This window comes from Salvelinus namaycush, chromosome 4 (assembly GCF_016432855.1).
Source record: "Salvelinus namaycush isolate Seneca chromosome 4, SaNama_1.0, whole genome shotgun sequence".
NCBI classification, from domain to species: Eukaryota; Metazoa; Chordata; class Actinopteri; order Salmoniformes; family Salmonidae; genus Salvelinus; species Salvelinus namaycush.
In genome coordinates this window covers 72,568,617-72,588,191 of record NC_052310.1, presented here as the reverse complement: position 1 = coordinate 72,588,191, position 19,575 = coordinate 72,568,617, and the positions used below count along the sequence as shown (strand labels likewise).

The 19,575-nt window shown below is 38.3% G+C and overlaps 1 protein-coding gene across 1 annotated transcript in view; it reads right to left on the bottom strand.

Moving 5' to 3' along the window:
* LOC120045717 (kinesin-like protein KIF19) overlaps window positions 1–19,575 on the bottom strand; it is a 72,946-nt gene that overhangs the window by 10,920 nt on the left and 42,451 nt on the right. The window contains exons 4-6 of the mRNA XM_038990657.1: window positions 18,924–19,060; window positions 8,954–9,079; window positions 7,081–7,275 (exon numbers count right to left, since the gene is read on the bottom strand). Of these exons, the coding sequence (XP_038846585.1) occupies window positions 7,081–7,275; window positions 8,954–9,079; window positions 18,924–19,060 (458 nt within the window). The remainder of the gene's footprint in view (window positions 1–7,080; window positions 7,276–8,953; window positions 9,080–18,923; window positions 19,061–19,575) is intronic.

Below are 19,575 nucleotides of genomic sequence, written 5' to 3'. Positions count from 1 at the left end.
TCCCTGTATAGTACACTACTTTTGACCAGAGCCCTATGGGAAATTGGGTGCTATTTGGGACACATACCATTGTGTATATGGGGTCTGGCTGGTTTAATATGGACGCTAATCTAACAACATTCATCAAATCTAACTGCCTGTAGCTCATGCCCTGAAGCAAGGATATGCATATTCTTGATACCATTTGAAAGGAAACACTTGGACATTGGTGGAAATGTGAGGAATGTAGGAAAATATAACACATTAGATCTGGTAAAAGATAATACAAAGAAAAAAACAACCGATTATTTTTTGTTTGTACCATCATCTTTGAAATGCAAGAGAAAGGCCATAATGTGTTATTCCAGCCCAGGTGCAATTTAGATTTTGGCCACTAGATGGCAACAGTGTATGTGCAAAGTTCCCTACTGATCCAATGAACCATTACATTGCTGTTCAACATTTTGTATCAAGACTGCCCAAATGCGCCTGATTTGTTTATTAATAACTTTTCAAGTTCAAAACTCAAACAATAGCATGGTATTATTTCACTGTTATAGCTACTGTAAATTGGACAGGGCAGTTAGATTAACAAGAATTTAAGATTTCTGCCCATATCAGATATGTCTATGTCCTGAGAATTTTTTGTGTTACTTACAACCTCATGCTAATCGCATTAGCCTACGTTAGCTCAACCGTCCCGTGGGAGACCCATAGATCCTGAATATGTTTTTAAGCACTTTGCCTAGAGTAGAATGACTACAGGTAACCACAGAAACTAATATGAGAAGCAAACACCTATTATGAAGCCTTCAGAGTTCACAGGAGAAATTCTAAGTAAACCAAATGTGAAAAGACAAGCAATGTTTTTTTATTTAACTAGGCAAGTCAGTTAAGAACAAATTCTTATTTTCAATGACGGCCTAGGAATAGTGGGTTAACTGCCTTGTTCAGGGGCAGAACGACAGATGTTGTACCTTGTCAGCTCGGGGATTCAATCTTGCAATCTTTCGGTTACTAGTCCAACGCTTTAACCGCTAGGCTACCTGTCGCCCCAACGTTGGATAACATTAGTACAGGCCTTATGTTCATCTAGGAACCAAGAGGATAACTTTAGTACAGACCCTATGATTCTCTAGGAACCAAGAGCATTAAGTGTAAGGTTTATAGTAAATGTGTCATATACTGTGTCACAAACATCCCAAACTAGTTCACAAAAGACATTAGCTGCATCCCAAATGGCATCCTATTTCCTATATTGAGCACTACTTTTGAAATGTAGTACACTATATAGGGATCAAAAGTAGTGCACTATAGGGAATAGGGTGCCATTTGGGATGCATACATTCTGTTGCCAGTATTGGCGTCACTCCAACTGTAATCTGTTCAACAAAAGTAACCAGCACCATAAAACTGTGCTATAGATGTCACGGTAAAGTCACAGCACCATCCCTCAGAGAGACAGACACGGCTTAATGTGAGCTCTCACATTTTCAACATGTTTTTTACAAAAGGATAGATTTGGAGTTAGATCAACTTGGATTTTTTGGCAGGTACATATGCAGGATGCTACACTCCACAGCATGGCCTTCGCTCCAGATCAAAACTACAAACCTACAACCTAATTTTGACCAAAATTAACCGGAGAGATTACTGCTTCCAATGTTTTATTTTTCCAAGCTATACAGAGGGTGCTCTAACCAACAAACAGCAGACCTGAGGACACCATTCCAACCTGGAATTGAGCCAGATACAAATTCAATTAGCACTAAGGTGTGAAGTAAAAGGCCTTTGGGCCCAACAAGTGTCAGGAGTCTTTGAAGCATCATCTGAAGCCCCCTCCTGCTGTTCAAAGACCATTCACTGGCATTTTCTACAAGACATCTACCTCCAGAAATAAAAGCTTCTCCCAAGTGGGTGTGACACCTACTCCCGTTGCCTGCTGCACTGCTGCTTGGTTCCACCTGGCGATCTGTTCACCGTCTGCCCTGGCCTGTATCCTCCTGTCTGGTACAGGTACCTCCACCACACTCACCCCTCTCTCCTGAGCTTCCGCTCGCCTCCAGCACACACGCACTTTTGGGGCGAGTGAATCTGAACTTACAATGGCTAGCCCCAAGTTGTTATATATAAATATATATATGACTCCTGCATACTTTGTTGACGACAAACTTTCTTTACCCAACCGTGGGACACACTGTTTGTTCCCACACTCGGGACTCTGACTCTCTATTGGTTACACAGACTTTTGGCCTCCCATCCTATTCTAACCACCTCTCGCCGGCTTTGTATTCATGTTACCTGATGAAATTGCTGTACAATATGATCTTGTTGTCATCTGATGTACATTCAGATGTCATAAATCAGCACTGCAGAGCTCTCCCTGTCGTCTGCCGTGCCTTGATTGTATTAATGCTGATGATATCTGGAAATGTGTGTGTACACCCTGGCCCATCTACAGTTGCTAGCCCCAATTCTGATTTGTGCTCTGATATCCGCTTCACTGATCTCTGCTCTCGTAAAAGCCTGGGTTCTGCACGTTAACAATAGAAGCTTATTACCTAAAATGGATCAATTGAAAGTGTGGGTTCACAGCTCCAATACAGATGTGTTGTTCATTACTGAGACGTGGTTAAGAAAGAGTGTTTTGAATACTGATGTTAACCTTTCTGGTTATAACCTTTTTCGGCAAAACTGATCTTCCAAAGGTGGTGGATTGGCAATCTTTACCAAGGATCACCTTCAGTGCTCGGTTGTCTCCACCAAGTCTGTCCCCAAACAATTTGATTTGCTGGTTTTAAGCATTAAACTTTCAAATAGCTCATTGTTGACTGTTGCTGGGTGCTATTGTCCTCCATCAGCACAGGCCTGTACCCTACCTGCCCTAAGCTCTCTCCTGGCCCCTTACACTAAGTGTGAATTTGTCCTGCTAGGTGACCTAAACTGGGACATGCTTAAACCACCTAACCAAGTACTAAAGCAATGGGACTTCCTAAATCTTTGTCAGATTATCACCAATCTCACAAGGTATGACTCCAAACACCCAGAAAAGGCTACTCTCCTCAATGTTATCTTCACAAATAATCCTGATAGGTATCAGTCTGGTGTTTTCTGTAATGACCTTAGTGATCACTGTTTTACAGCCTGTCTTCGTAGTGGCTGCCTAGTGAAACGACCTGTCCTGATTTCACATAAACGCTTGCTAAATAACTTTAATTAGCAAGCCTTTCATTTACTGGCCTCTATAAATGAATTATAAATATTTCACTTTCATATAATCACAAGTGTAATACATCAAAATAAAGCTTAACTTCTTGTTAATCCAGCTGCCTCTGTCAGATTTCAAAAAGGGTTTACGGCGAAAGCACACCATGCGATTATCTGAGGACAGCGCCCCGCATACAAAACCATGAAAAACATATTTCAACCAGGCAGGTGTGACACGAAAGTCAGAAATAGCGATATAATAAATGCCTTACCTTTGATGATCTTCTTCTAGTGGCACTCCAAAAGGTCCCAGTTACATCACAAATGGTCCTTTTGTTCGATAATGTCCTTCTTTATATCCATAAAAACTCAGTTTAGCTGGCGCGCTTCAATCAATAATCCACCCAGTTTCCCCCTGCATACAAAATGAATCCCAAACGTTACTAATAAACTAAACAAGTCAAACAACATTTATAATCAAACCTTAGGTACCCTAATACTTAAATAAACTATCAAATTTAAGACGGAGAATCGTTATTGTCTTTACCAGAGAAAAATACCAAAGAACGCGCTCTCATTCACACGCTTGGAAACACTCCAGACAAAATGGGAGCCACCCAGAAAAACTACAATTTCTGGCTCATTTTTCCAAAAACCAGCCTGAAACTCTTTCTAAAGACTGTTGACATCTAGTGGAAGCCCTAGGAACTGCAATCTGGGAGGACTTCGCCTTATAATAAAAGTGACAGCCATTGAAAATAGTGGTAGGCTGAATTTTTTTGTTGTTGGGGGGGGGGGGGTGGTTTGTCCTCGGGGTTTCGCCAGCCATATCAGTTCTGTTATACTCACAGACATTATTTTAACAGTTTTAGAAGCTTTAGAGTGTTTTCTATCCAAATCTACCAATTATTTTAATATCCTAGCTTCTGGGCCTGAGTAACAGGCAGTTTACTTTGGGCAAGCTTTTCATCCGGATGTGAAAATACTGCCCCCTACCCAAGAGAGGTTAACAAACACGCCCCCATGAAGAAAATGATAATTAAAAACAGGTTCAGCCCCTGGTTCGACCATGATCTTTTAGAGTTACCCCACCTCAAGAATTGCATTTGGCGAAAGGCTCGGCACACGCATACTCAAGCTGACTGGCTATCATAAAGGCAAATGAGAAATAAGTGCACTCAGGCTATCCGGAAGGCCAAAGTTAGTTACTTTAAGGAGCAGTTCTCTTTCTGTGGGTCTAACCCCAAGAAGTTCTAGAAAACGGTTAAAGACCTGGAGAATAAACCCTCCTCCTCACAGCTGCCCATGTCCCTTAATGTTGATGATGTGGTTGTTACTGACAAGAAGCACATGGCTGAGCTCTTTAATCACCACTTCATTAAGTCAGGATTCCTATTTGACTCAGCCATGCCTCCTTGCCCGTCCAACATTTCCTCATCTCCCACCCCTTCTAATACGACTATCCCCGATGCTTCTCCCTCTTTTTCCCCTGCCCCGCTACAAAGTTTCTCCCTGCAGGCAGTGACTGAGTCCGAGGTGCTAAACGAGCTCCTTAAACTTGACCCCCAAAAAATATCTGGGTCAGATGGTTTAGACCCGTTCTTCTTTAAGGTTGCTGCCCCTATCGTCGCCAAGCCTGTGTCTCCTTTCTGGGGAGGTTCCCTTTGCTTGGAAGGCAGCCACGGTTCATCCTTTATTTAAAGGGGGAGATCAAGCTGATACTAACTGTTATAGGCCTATTTCTATTTTGCCCTGTTTATCAAAAGTGTTGGAAAACCTTGTCAATAATCAACTTACTGGCTTTCTTGATGTCTATAGTATTCTCTCGGGTATGCAATCTGGTTTCCGCTCAGGTTATGGATGTGTCACTGCAACCTTAAAGGTCGTCAATGATGTCACCATTGCCCTTGATTCTAAGCAATATTGTGCTGCTATTTTTATTGACTTGGCCAAAGCTTTTGATACGGTAGACCATTCCATTCTTGTGGGCTGGCTAAGGAGTATTGGAGTCTCTGAGGGGTCTTTGGCCTGGTTTGCTAACTACCTCTCTCAAAGAGTGCAGTGTATAAAGTCAGAACATTTGCGGTCTCAACCACTGTCTGTCACCAAGGGAGTACACCAAGGTTCAATCCTAGGCCCCACGCTCTTCTCAATTTACATTAAGAACATAGCTCAGGCAGTAGGAAGCTCTCTCATACATTTATATGCAGACGATACAGTCTTATACTCAGCTGGCCCCTTCCCGGATTTTGTCCTAAATGCTCTACAACAAAGCTTTCTTAGTGTCCAACAAGCTTTCTCTACCCTTAACCTTGTTCTGAACACCTCCAAAACAAAGTTCATGTGGTTTGGTAAGAAGAATGCCCCTCTTCCCACGGGTGTTATTTCTACCTCTGAGGGTTTAGAGCTTGAGGTAGTCACCTCATACAAGTATTTGGGAGTATGGCTAGATGGTGCACTGTCCTTCTCTCAGCACATATCAAAGCTGCAAGCTAAAGTTAAATCTAGACTTGGTTTCCTCTATTGTAATCGCTCCTCTTTCACCCCAGCTGCCAAACTAACCCTGATTCAGATGACCATCCTACCCACGCTAGATTACGGAGACATAATTTATAGATCGGCAGGTAAGAGTGCTCTCGAGCGGCTAGACGTTCTTTACCATTCGGCCATAAGATTTGCCACCAATGCTCCTTATAGGACACATCACTGCACTCTATACTCCTCTGTAAACTGGTCATTTCTGTACACCCGTTGCAAGTCCCACTGGCTGATGCTTATTTATAAAACCATCTTAGGCCTCACTCCCCCCTATCTGAGATATCTACTGCAGCCCTCATCCTCCACCTGTTCTGCCAATCACATTCTGGTCGTAATGATGGTGAGTTGACGTTGCTCTTATATCCAGTAGTTCCTCCCGACTGTATGTATAAAACCTAAGATTACCTGGGGTACCAATGTAATAAATAACACGTAAAAAAAACGAAATACTGCATAGTTTCCTAGGAATGCGAAGCGAGGCGGCCATCTCTGTCGGCGCCGGAAACGTTATAATATCGTTGGATATTACTGCATTGTCGGAACTAGAAGCACAAGCATTTCGCTACACTCGCATTAACGTCTGCTAACCATGTGTATGTGACAAATACAATTTGATTTGACCATGTTTTGTGCTGCTACCATGTTGTTGTTATGTTGTGTTGCTACCATGCTGTGTTGTCATGTGTTGCTGCCTTGCTATGTTGTCGTCTTAGGTCTCTCTTTATGTAGTGTTGTGTTGACTCTCTTGTTATGGTGTGTTTTGTCCTATATTTATATTGTATTTTATTTATTTTTTAATTATCCCAGGCCCCTGTCCCCGCAGAAGGCCTTTTGTCTTTTGGTAGAACGTCATTGTAAATAAGAATTTGTTCTTAACTGGCTTGCCAAGTTAAATAAAAATAAATAATTAAATCAATGATATCATCCATTTTGTCATAAAGAAGACGCTGATAGACGGTCAACTATAGGGACATTAACCTCTTCTTTCCCTTAATGGTCTACAATGTAAATCCATTGTTCTTACACTGTGAAGGGCCTTTATTAAGGTGTCCTATAAACCCTAATCCCTACAAAGTACACTACTTCTGATCAGGGACCTATGGGTTTTAGTACAAATTAAGGGCTTAGAGAGCTCCCCCCCAAACACACACTGGAATGTCTGGAAGGAGACTGTGATGTTATGTCACGGACACAAGTAACAGACCATAACAAGAAGTGAAAAAACTGAAACAGGCATGTTTACATACAAATACACAAATGCACGCACACACCCCTACACACACACACCCCTACACACACCCACACCCACACCCACACCCCTACACCACACTCCTACACACACATAGTGTTCCGAACCTGTGAGGCTCGTTCTGAGCCGGCAAGGTCGATCATGAAGAGTCGCGCGAAGCGGACTTCCTGTAGAAGGTCTCGACAGCGACTCGTCTGCCTGACCGACACCTGCAGCACGGCATGGGACCGGGACGAAGTCTGGTTGGCTGCCGTGGGCTCCTGGGTACGATGCTTATTACCCTTCATCAGCAGCTCCATGATCTGGCAGGAACACAGTCATAAAGCTCTATGTAGCTCTAATATGAAGTGCTTGTAGATAAGTTATGTAGGCTTCATAATATACAATATACGTATTTAGATAACAATGTATAGTTTGTATTTACAGTACCAGTCAAAAGTTTGGACACACCTACTCATTCAAGGGTTTGCCTTGATGACAGGTTTGCACACTCTTGGTATTGTCTCAATCAGCTTCATGAGGTAGTCACCTGGAATGCATTTCAATTAACAAGTGTGCATTGTTAAAAGTTAATTCTTAATGTGTTTGAGCCAATCAGTTGTGTTATGACAAGGTAGGGGTGGTATACAGAAGATAGCCCTATTTGGTAAAAGACCAAGTCCATAATATGGCAAGAACAGCTCAAATAAGCAAAAAGAAACGACAGTCCATCATAACTTTAAGACATGAAGGCCAGTCAATCCGGAACATTAGAAGAACTTTTAACGTTTCTTCAAGTGCAGTCGCAAAAACCATCAAGGGTTATGATGAAACGTGCTCTCATGAGGACCACCACAGGAAAGGAAGACCCAGAGTTACTTCTGCTGCAGAGGATAAGTTCATTAGAGTTAACTGCACCTCAGATTGCAGCCCAAATAAAATGCTTTACAGAGTTCAAGTAACAGACATCTCAACATTTACTTTTCAGATGAGGCTGCGTGAATCAGGCCTTCATGGTCAAATTGCTACAAAGAAACCACTACAAAAGGACACCAATAAGAAGAAGAGACTTGCTTGGGCCAAGGAACACAAGCAATGGACATTAGACCGGTGGAAATCTGGCCTTTGGTCTGATGAGTCCAAATTTGAGAGTTTTGGTTCCAACTGCCGTGCCTTTGTGAGACGTAGAGTGGGTGAACGGATGATCTCCGCATGTGTGGGTCCCACCGTGAAGCATGGAGGAGGAGGTGTGATTGTGTTTTGCTGGTGGCACTGTCTGTGATGTATTTAGAATTCACGGCACAGTTAGCCAGCATGGCTACCAGAGCATTCTGCAGCGATAAGTCATCACATCTGGTTGGCGCTTAGTGGGACTATAATTTATTTTTAAACAAGACAATGTCCCAGCACACGTCCAGGCTGTGTAAGGGCTATTTGACCAAGAAGGAGAGTGATGGAGTAATGCATCAGATGACCTGGTCCTCCACAATCACCCAACCTCAACCCAATTGAGATGGTTTGGGATGAGTTTGACAGCAGTGTGAAGGAAAAGCAGCCAACAAGTGCTCAGCATATGTGGGAACTCGTTCAAGGCTATTGGAAAAGCATTCCTAATGATGCTGGTTGAGAGAATGCCAAGCGTGTGCAAAGCTGTCATCAAGGCAAAGGGTGGCTACTTTGAAGAATCTAAAATCTAAAATATATTTTGATTTGTTTAACACTTTTTGGTTACTACATGATTCCATATGTGATTTTGATGTCTTCACTATTATTCAATAATGTAGAAAATAGTAAAAATAAAGAAAAACCCTTGAATGAGCAGGTGTGTCCAAACTTTTGACTAGTACTGTATGTGTTTTATGTATAGTGTGTGATCAAATCAAATATTATTTGTCACATGCGCTGAAAACAACAGTTGTAGACTTTAGCGTGAAATGCTTGCTTACAAGCTCTTTGATCTTGTAAAGCATGGAGTTAGTGTGGCCAGACGTGACCTCTCACCTCTCGGGCGTTGATAGTGCAGACCTCTGTGATGCCAACCACCTGGATCACTCCTTTAGAATCCTCTCTCAGGTCCAGGAACCCAGAGGATGGGTTGAGAAGGTCCCGGATCATCTCGTTGTAGATCTGGGAACAGGGAATGGGTCATTAGCTTCCAAATCACATCTCCAAAGCTCAAAATCCAAGGAATTATTATATTCAAGGAATTATTATATCCAAGAAATTATTCTATTCTTAAGAATGTAAATTATATTGTAGAATATCTTGTAGAATATATTGTAGAAGAATAGCTTGTCAAAGAACAGCTTGTCGAAGAATAGACTGCAGAATAGCTTCTAGAAAAATAGCTTGTAGAAATATAGCTTGTAGAATAGCTTGTAGTAGAATAGCTTGTAATAGAATAGCTTGTAGAAGAATAGCTTGTAGAATACCTTGAAGAAGAATAGCTTGTAGAAGAATAGCTTGTAGAACAGCTTGTAGAATAATAGCTTGTAGAATAGCTTGCAGAAGAGCTTGTAGAATAGCTTGTAGAAGAATAGCTTGTAGAATAATAGCTTGTAGAATAGCTTGCAGAATAGCTTGTAGAAGAATTGCTTGTAGTAGAATAGCTTGTAGAATAGCTTTGTAGAATAATAGCTTGTAGTATAATAGCTTGAAGAAGAATAGCTTGTAGAAAAGCTTAAAGAATAACATGTAGTAGAATAGCTTGTAGAATAATAGCTTGTAGAATAATAGCTTGTAGAATAGCTTGAAGACGAATACCTTGTAGAATAACTTGTAGTAGAATAACTTGTAGTAGAATAGCTTAAAGAATAACTTGTCGTTGAATAGCTTGTAGAATAGCCTGTAGTAGAATAGCTTGTAGAATAATAGCTTGTAGAACAGCTTGTAGTAGAATAGCTTGTAGAATAATTTGTAGTAGAATAGCCTGTAGTAGAATAGCTTGTAGAATAATAGCTTGTAGAACAGCTTGTAGTAGAATAGCTTGAAGTAGAATAGCTTGTGGAATACATTTTAGAATAATAGCTTATAGAATAGCTTGTTGTAGAATAGCTTGTAGAAGAATAGCTTGTGGAATAGCTTGAGTAGAATAGCTAGTAGTAGAATAGCTTGGAGAATAATAGATTGTAGAATAACTTATAGAATAGCTTGTAGTAGAATAGCTTGTAGCAGAATAGCTAGTAGTAGAATAGCTTGAAGAATAATAGATTGTAGAATAACTTATAGAATAGCTTGTAGTAGAATAGCTTGTAGCAGAATAGCTAGTAGTAGAATAGCTTGTAGAATATCTTGTAGTAGAATAACTTGTGGAAGAATAGCTAGTAGAACAATAGCTTGTAGTAGAAAAGCTTGTAGTAGAATAGCTTGTAGTAGAATAGCTTGAGGAAAAATAGCTTGTAGAATAGCTTGTAGAAGAATAGCTTGTAGAATAGCTTGTAGAATAATAGCTTGTAGAATAGCTTGTAGAAGAATAGCTTGTAGAAGAATAGCTTGTAGAATAATAGCTTGTAGAATAATAGCTTGTAGAATAATAGCTTGTAGAATAGCTTATAGAAGAATAGCTTGTAGAATAGCTTGTAGAATAGCTTGTAGAATAATAGCTTGTAGAATAGCTTGTAGAAGAATAGCTTGTAGAATAGCTTGTAGAATAATAGCTTGTAGAATAGCTTGTAGAATAACTTGTAGAATAGCTTGTAGAATAATAGCTTGTAGTAGAATAGCTTGTAGTAGAATAGCTTGAGGAAAAATAGCTTGTAGAATAGCTTGTAGGATAATAGCGTGTAGAATAATAGCTTGTAGAATAATAGCTTGTAGTAGAATAGCTTGTAGTAGAATAGCTTGTAGTAGAATAGCTTGTAGTAGAATAGCTTGTAGAATAGCTTGTAGAATAATAGCTTGTAGAATAGCTTGTAGAATAATAGCTTGTAGAATAGCTTGTAGAATAGCTTGTAGAATAATAGCTTGTAGTAGAATAGCTTGTAGTAGAATAGCTTGTAGAATAGCTTGTAGAATAGCTTGTAGGATAATAGCTTGTAGAATAGCTTGTAGAATAGCTTGTAGAATAATAGCTTGTAGAATAGCTTGTAGAATAGCTTGTAGAATAATAGCTTGTAGAATAGCTTGTAGAATAGCTTGTAGAATAATAGCTTGTAGAATAGCTTGTAGAATAGCTTGTAGAATAATAGCTTGTAGTAGAATAGCTTGTAGTAGAATAGCTTGAGGAAAAATAGCTTGTAGAATAGCTTGTAGGATAATAGCTTGTAGAATAATAGCTTGTAGAATAACTTGTAGAATAATAGCTTGTAGTAGAATAGCTTGTAGTAGAATAGCTTGTAGTAGAATAGCTTGAGGAAAAATAGCTTGTAGAATAGCTTGTAGAATAATAGCTTGTAGAATAGCTTGTAGAATAGCTTGTAGAATAATAGCTTGTAGAATAGCTTGTAGAATAGCTTGTAGAATAGCTTGTAGAATAGCTTGTAGAATAGCTTGTAGAATAATAGCTTGTAGAATAGCTTGTAGAATAATAGCTTGTAGAATAGCTTGTAGAATAGCTTGTAGAATAATAGCTTGTAGAATAATAGCTTGTAGTAGAATAGCTTGTAGTAGAATAGCTTGAGGAAAAATAGCTTGTAGAATAGCTTGTAGAAGAATAGCTTGTAGAATAGCTTGTAGGATAATAGCTTGTAGAATAATAGCTTGTAGTAGAATAGCTTGTAGTAGAATAGCTTGTAGAAGAATAGCTTGTAGAATAGCTTGTAGAATAATAGCTTGTAGAATAGCTTGTAGGATAATAGCTTGTAGAATAATAGCTTGTAGGATAATAGCTTGTAGAATAATAGCTTGTAGAATAATAGCTTGTAGAATAATAGCTTGTAGTAGAATAGCTTGTAGTAGAATAGCTTGTAGTAGAATAGCTTGAGGAAAAATAGCTTGTAGAATAGCTTGTAGAAGAATAGCTTGTAAAATAGCTTGTAGAATAGCTTGTAAAATAATAGCTTGTAGAATAGCTTGTAGAATAGCTTGTAGAATAGCTTGTAGAATAATAGTTTGTAGAAGAATAGCTTGTAGAATAGTAACTTATAGAATAGCTTGTAGAAGAATAGTTTGTAGAAGAATAGTTTGTAGAAGAATAACTTATAGAATAGCTTGTAGAAGAATAGTTTGTAGAATAATAACTTATAGAATAGCTTGTAGAAGAATAGTTTGTAGAATAGCTTGTAAAATAGCTTGTAGAAGAATAGCTTGTAGAAGAATAGTTTGTAGAAGAATAACTTGTAAAATAATAACTTATAGAATAGCTTGTACAGGAATAGTTTGTAGAATAATAACTTATAGAATAGCTTGTAGAATAATAGCTTGTAGAATAACTTGTAGAATAATAGCTTGTAGTAGAATAGCTTGTAGTAGAATAGCTTGTAGTAGAATAGCTTGAGGAAAAATAGCTTGTAGAATAGCTTGTAGAAGAATAGCTTGTAGAATAGCTTGTAGGATAATAGCTTGTAGAATAATAGCTTGTAGGATAATAGCTTGTAGAATAATAGCTTGTAGAATAATAGCTTGTAGAATAATAGCTTGTAGTAGAATAGCTTGTAGTAGAATAGCTTGTAGTAGAATAGCTTGAGGAAAAATAGCTTGTAGAATAGCTTGTAGAAGAATAGCTTGTAAAATAGCTTGTAGAATAGCTTGTAAAATAATAGCTTGTAGAATAGCTTGTAGAATAGCTTGTAGAATAGCTTGTAGAATAATAGTTTGTAGAAGAATAGCTTGTAGAATAGTAACTTATAGAATAGCTTGTAGAAGAATAGTTTGTAGAAGAATAGTTTGTAGAAGAATAACTTATAGAATAGCTTGTAGAAGAATAGTTTGTAGAATAATAACTTATAGAATAGCTTGTAGAAGAATAGTTTGTAGAATAGCTTGTAAAATAGCTTGTAGAAGAATAGCTTGTAGAAGAATAGTTTGTAGAAGAATAACTTGTAAAATAATAACTTATAGAATAGCTTGTACAGGAATAGTTTGTAGAATAATAACTTATAGAATAGCTTGTAGAAGAATAGCTTGTAGAATAGCTTGTAGTAGAATAGCTTGTAGAATAGCTTGTAGAAGAATAACTTATAGAATAGCTTGTAGAAGAATAGTTTGTACAAGAATAGTTTGTAGAAGAATAGCTTGTAGAATAATAACGTATAGAATAGTTTGTAGAAGAATAGCTTGTAGAATAATAACTTATAGAATAGCTTGTAGAATAATAGCTTGTAGAATAATAGCTTGTAGTAGAATAGCTTGTAGTAGAATAGCTTGTAGTAGAATAGCTTGTAGTAGAATAGCTTGTAGTAGAATAGCTTGAGGAAAAATAGCTTGTAGAATAGCTTGTAGAAGAATAGCTTGTAGAATAGCTTGTAGGATAATAGCTTGTAGAATAATAGCTTGTAGAATAGCTTGTAGGATAATAGCTTGTAGAATAATAGCTTGTAGAATAGCTTGTAGAATAATAGCTTGTAGTAGAATAGCTTGTAGTAGAATAGCTTGTAGTAGAATAGCTTGTAGTAGAATAGCTTGAGGAAAAATAGCTTGTAGAATAGCTTGTAGAAGAATAGCTTGTAGAATAGCTTGTAGGATAATAGCTTGTAGAATAATAGCTTGTAGTAGAATAGCTTGTAGAAGAATAGCTTGTAGAATAGCTTGTAGAATAATAGCTTGTAGAATAGCTTGTAGGATAATAGCTTGTAGAATAATAGCTTGTAGGATAATAGCTTGTAGGATAATAGCTTGTAGAATAATAGCTTGTAGAATAATAGCTTGTAGAATAATAGCTTGTAGTAGAATAGCTTGTAGTAGAATAGCTTGTAGTAGAATAGCTTGAGGAAAAATAGCTTGTAGAATAGCTTGTAGAAGAATAGCTTGTAAAATAGCTTGTAGAATAGCTTGTAAAATAATAGCTTGTAGAATAGCTTGTAGAATAGCTTGTAGAATAGCTTGTAGAATAATAGTTTGTAGAAGAATAGCTTGTAGAATAGTAACTTATAGAATAGCTTGTAGAATAATAGTTTGTAGAAGAATAGTTTGTAGAAGAATAACTTATAGAATAGCTTGTAGAAGAATAGTTTGTAGAATAATAACTTATAGAATAGCTTGTAGAAGAATAGTTTGTAGAATAGCTTGTAAAATAGCTTGTAGAAGAATAGTTTGTAGAAGAATAACTTGTAAAATAATAACTTATAGAATAGCTTGTACAGGAATAGTTTGTAGAATAATAACTTATAGAATAGCTTGTAGAATAATAGCTTGTAGAATAACTTGTAGAATAATAGCTTGTAGTAGAATAGCTTGTAGTAGAATAGCTTGAGGAAAAATAGCTTGTAGAATAGCTTGTAGAAGAATAGCTTGTAGAATAGCTTGTAGGATAATAGCTTGTAGAATAATAGCTTGTAGGATAATAGCTTGTAGAATAATAGCTTGTAGAATAATAGCTTGTAGAATAATAGCTTGTAGTAGAATAGCTTGTAGTAGAATAGCTTGTAGTAGAATAGCTTGAGGAAAAATAGCTTGTAGAATAGCTTGTAGAAGAATAGCTTGTAAAATAGCTTGTAGAATAGCTTGTAAAATAATAGCTTGTAGAATAGCTTGTAGAATAGCTTGTAGAATAGCTTGTAGAATAATAGTTTGTAGAAGAATAGCTTGTAGAATAGTAACTTATAGAATAGCTTGTAGAAGAATAGTTTGTAGAAGAATAGTTTGTAGAAGAATAACTTATAGAATAGCTTGTAGAAGAATAGTTTGTAGAATAATAACTTATAGAATAGCTTGTAGAAGAATAGTTTGTAGAATAGCTTGTAAAATAGCTTGTAGAAGAATAGCTTGTAGAAGAATAGTTTGTAGAAGAATAACTTGTAAAATAATAACTTGTAAAATAATAACTTATAGAATAGCTTGTACAGGAATAGTTTGTAGAATAATAACTTATAGAATAGCTTGTAGAAGAATAGCTTGTAGAATAGCTTGTAGTAGAATAGCTTGTAGAATAGCTTGTAGAAGAATAACTTATAGAATAGCTTGTAGAAGAATAGTTTGTAGAAGAATAGTTTGTAGAATAATAACTTATAGAATAGCTTGTAGAAGAATAGTTTGTAGAAGAATAGTTTGTAGAAGAATAGCTTGTAGAATAATAACGTATAGAATAGTTTGTAGAAGAATAGCTTGTAGAATAATAACTTATAGAATAGCTTGTAGAATAATAGCTTGTAGAATAATAGCTTGTAGTAGAATAGCTTGTAGTAGAATAGCTTGTAGTAGAATAGCTTGTAGTAGAATAGCTTGTAGAATAATAGCTTGTAGTAGAATAGCTTGTAGTAGAATAGCTTGTAGTAGAATAGCTTGTAGTAGAATAGCTTGAGGAAGAATAGCTTGTAGAAGAATAGCTTGTAGAATAGCTTGTAGGATAATAGCTTGTAGAATAATAGCTTGTAGAATAATAGCTTGTAGAATAATAGCTTGTAGAATAGCTTGTAGAATAATAGCTTGTAGTAGAATAGCTTGTAGTAGAATAGCTTGTAGTAGAATAGCTTGTAGTAGAATAGCTTGAGGAAAAATAGCTTGTAGAATAGCTTGTAGAAGAATAGCTTGTAAAATAGCTTGTAGAATAGCTTGTAAAATAATAGCTTGTAGAATAGCTTGTAGAATAATAGTTTGTAGAAGAATAGCTTGTAGAATAGTAACTTATAGAATAGCTTGTAGAATAATAGTTTGTAGAAGAATAGTTTGTAGAAGAATAACTTATAGAATAGCTTGTAGAAGAATAGTTTGTAGAATAATAACTTATAGAATAGCTTGTAGAAGAATAGTTTGTAGAATAGCTTGTAAAATAGCTTGTAGAAGAATAGCTTGTAGAAGAATAGTTTGTAGAAGAATAACTTGTAAAATAATAACTTATAGAATAGCTTGTAGAGGAATAGTTTGTAGAATAATAACTTATAGAATAGCTTGTAGAAGAATAGCTTGTAGAATAGCTTGTAGTAGAATAGCTTGTAGAATAGCTTGTAGAAGAATAGCTTGAAGTAGAATAGTTTGTAGAATAATAACTTATAGAATAGCTTGTAGAAGAATAGTTTGTAGAAGAATAGTTTGTAGAATAATAACTTATAGAATAGCTTGTAGAAGAATAGCTTGTAGAATAATAACTTATAGAATAGCTTGTAGTAGAATAGCTTGTAGAATAATAGCTTATATAATAGCTTATAGAATAGCTTGTAGAATAGTTTGTAGAATAATAGTTTATAGAATAGCTTGTAGTAGAATAGCTTGTAGAATAGTTTGTAGAATAATAGCTTATAGAATAGCTTGTAGAATAATAGCATGTAGAAGAATACCATGTAGAATAATAGCTTATAGAATAGCTTGTAGAATAATAGCTTATAGAATAGCTTGTAGAATAATACCATGTAGAATAATAGCTTATAGAATAGCTTGTAGAATAATACCATGTAGAATAATAGCTTATAGAATAGCTTGTAGAATAATAGCATGTAGAAGAATACCATGTAGAATAATAGCTTATAGAATAGCTTGTAGAATAATAGCTTATAGAATAGCTTGTAGTAGAATAGCTTGTAGAATAGTTTGTAGAATAATAGCTTATAGAATAGCTTGTAGAATAATACCATGTAGAATAATAGCTTATAGAATAGCTTGTAGAATAATAGCATGTAGAATAATACCATGTAGAATAATAGCTTGTAGAATAATAGCTTACAGAATAGCTTGTAGAATAATAGCATGTAGAATAATAGCTTACAGAATAGCTTGTAGTTGAATCATAAGATAGCAAGTGTCAAACTTCAAATCAATGGCATTATGTAATTTCCATGTTTTATGCATTCTGTAATCAATGCTAATTTCTTCCAAACACAAGGACACTGGCTGTCGCTCATTCTACTCTAGAAATATTTCTCTGCTGGACGTCTTTGGCTGATTGAGCGTTCTTTCCATTTTTGGTCTTTTTAATAAAGAGCTGTCTATCATCTGTCTCTTTCTGTCTAGATGAAGACAGGATGAACAACTTAGAGTGAATCTCTGCATGCGTCACTGTTTGCTTAGAAGGAATACCATTATGTTATCAACCATAATCATGAAGGTTGCTACCATCGCATCACTCCTTGTCAAGGTTTCTTTTCATTATGATGATTGTTCTTGGAAAGAAATTGGGAATTAATCATACAAAATAAGCACAATGTTAAGCTAAGCTTGCAGACAAAATGAACCACTTTCAAATACTGACAAAGCAGTGTAAATCAATCTGAATTAAAGAGATAGGGAATCAATGTGATATGTGGTACAAGAATGGATGCTGTTGTAATCTGTTTTGAGGCTCTCTCAAACAGATGGGCATCCTTTTTAGGTTCCAATATCAAGGGCTTTGACATTGTGCATATATATATATATATGGCTCTGTTGGTAGTTTGTAGCATTGCAATCAGTGTCAATATCTGACTAGTCCACACAGGCACACAGACACACAGACACACCGACACACAGGCACACAGACGCACAGACGCACAGGCACACAGGCACACAGACGCACAGGCACACAGACGCACAGACGCACAGGCACACAGGCACACAGGCGCACAGGCACACAGGCGCACAGGCACACAGGCGCACAGGCACACAGGCACACAGGCACACAGGCACACAGGCGCACAGGCGCACAGATGCACAGGCGCACAGACGCACAGGCACACAGGCACACAGGCACACAGACACACAGGCACACAGACACACAGGCACACAGGCACACAGACGCACAGGCACACAGGCGCACAGGCGCACAGGCGCACAGACGCACAGGCGCACAGACGCACAGACGCACAGGCGCACAGACGCACAGGCGCACAGGCGCACAGGCGCACAGGCGCACAGGCGCACAGGCGCACAGACGCACAGACGCACAGGCACACAGACGCACAGGCACACAGGCACACAGGCACACAGACGCACAGGCACACAGACGCACAGGCGCACAGACGCACAGGCGCACAGACGCACAGACGCACAGGCGCACAGGCGCACAGACGCACAGGCGCACAGACGCACAGGCGCACAGACGCACAGGCACACAGACGCACAGGCACACACGCACAGGCACACAGGCGCACAGGCGCACAGGCGCACAGGCGCACAGACGCACAGGCGCACAGACGCACAGGCGCACAGACGCACAGGCGCACAGACGCACAGGCGCACAGGCGCACAGACGCACAGACGCACAGGCACACAGGCACACAGGCACACAGACACACAGACACACAGGCACACAGGCACACAGGCGCACAGACGCACAGGCGCACAGGCACACAGGCACACAGGCACACAGGCACACAGGCACACAGATGCACAGGCACACTGGCACGGACCGACCACTATCTTTTATCAGAACTTTATTATCCTATCACATGGCCACACAGATAATCTCTCAGCCAACGAGACGCAAGAAACCACTCTACAAACAAGTCCATCATTGTCTATTTTCCAGCAAACACAGCCACTATTGACCTCAGTCAGTGGTTATGTTGTTTTAGTCTTATCAGAAGCGGTTGTCATAGTTTGTTGACACTTTCATCTACATGACTATCACCCTGAACCATTGAATAAAGTGAAACACAGTGGTGGTTCTAAGTTAGTATACTATACGGTGACTACATCACTGTTGGTGACCTTAGCTGAACTCAAAGCCTTGTGGGTCATATATATATAAACTCCCAGTCATTTATTGGGTAAATCACCAACGTTTCGCCATCACTGTACCTTCTTCATTAGACATGTTGTCAGGATATTCGAGAAACAAACACAGACACAGGTTGTGTCCCAAAATAGCACCCTATTCCCTATATAGTGTACTACTTTGAAATGTAGTACACTATAGAGGGAATAGGGTTCAACCTGGGATGCAAACATAGACAGTATGTATTCTCACCTCCAGGTATGACATGAAGATGTTGTACTGCATGTCATCGCTGGTCTCCTCGATGGCTTTGAACAGGTCATTTAGAGTGTGTACGTAGATCCCCGGTTCTCTGTCCGTCCCTAACATAGTGAAGGTCTTCCCACAACCTACACACACACACACACACACACACACACACACACACACACACACACACACACACACACACACACACACACACACACACACACACACACACACACACACACACACACACAGTTTTCAGTTTGAGAATAATAGTGTCAATACCAAACAACAGCATTGAAGAGCATTGAATGGCACTGAACGGCATTGAAGAGCATTGAAGGGCATTGAACGGCATTGAAGGGCATTGAAGGGAATTGAAGGGCATTGAAGGGAATTGAAGGGCATTGAAGGGAATTGAACGGCATTGAAGGGCATTGAACGGCATTGAAGGGCATTGAAGGGAATTGAAGGGCATTGAAGGGCATTGAACGGCATTGAACGGCATTGAACGGCATTGAAGAGCATTGAAGGGAATTGAAGGGAATTGAAGGGCATTGAAGGGCATTGAACGGCATTGAACGGCACTGAACGGCATTGAAGAGCATTGAAGGGAATTGAAGGGAATTGAACGGCATTGAACGGCATTGAATGGCAT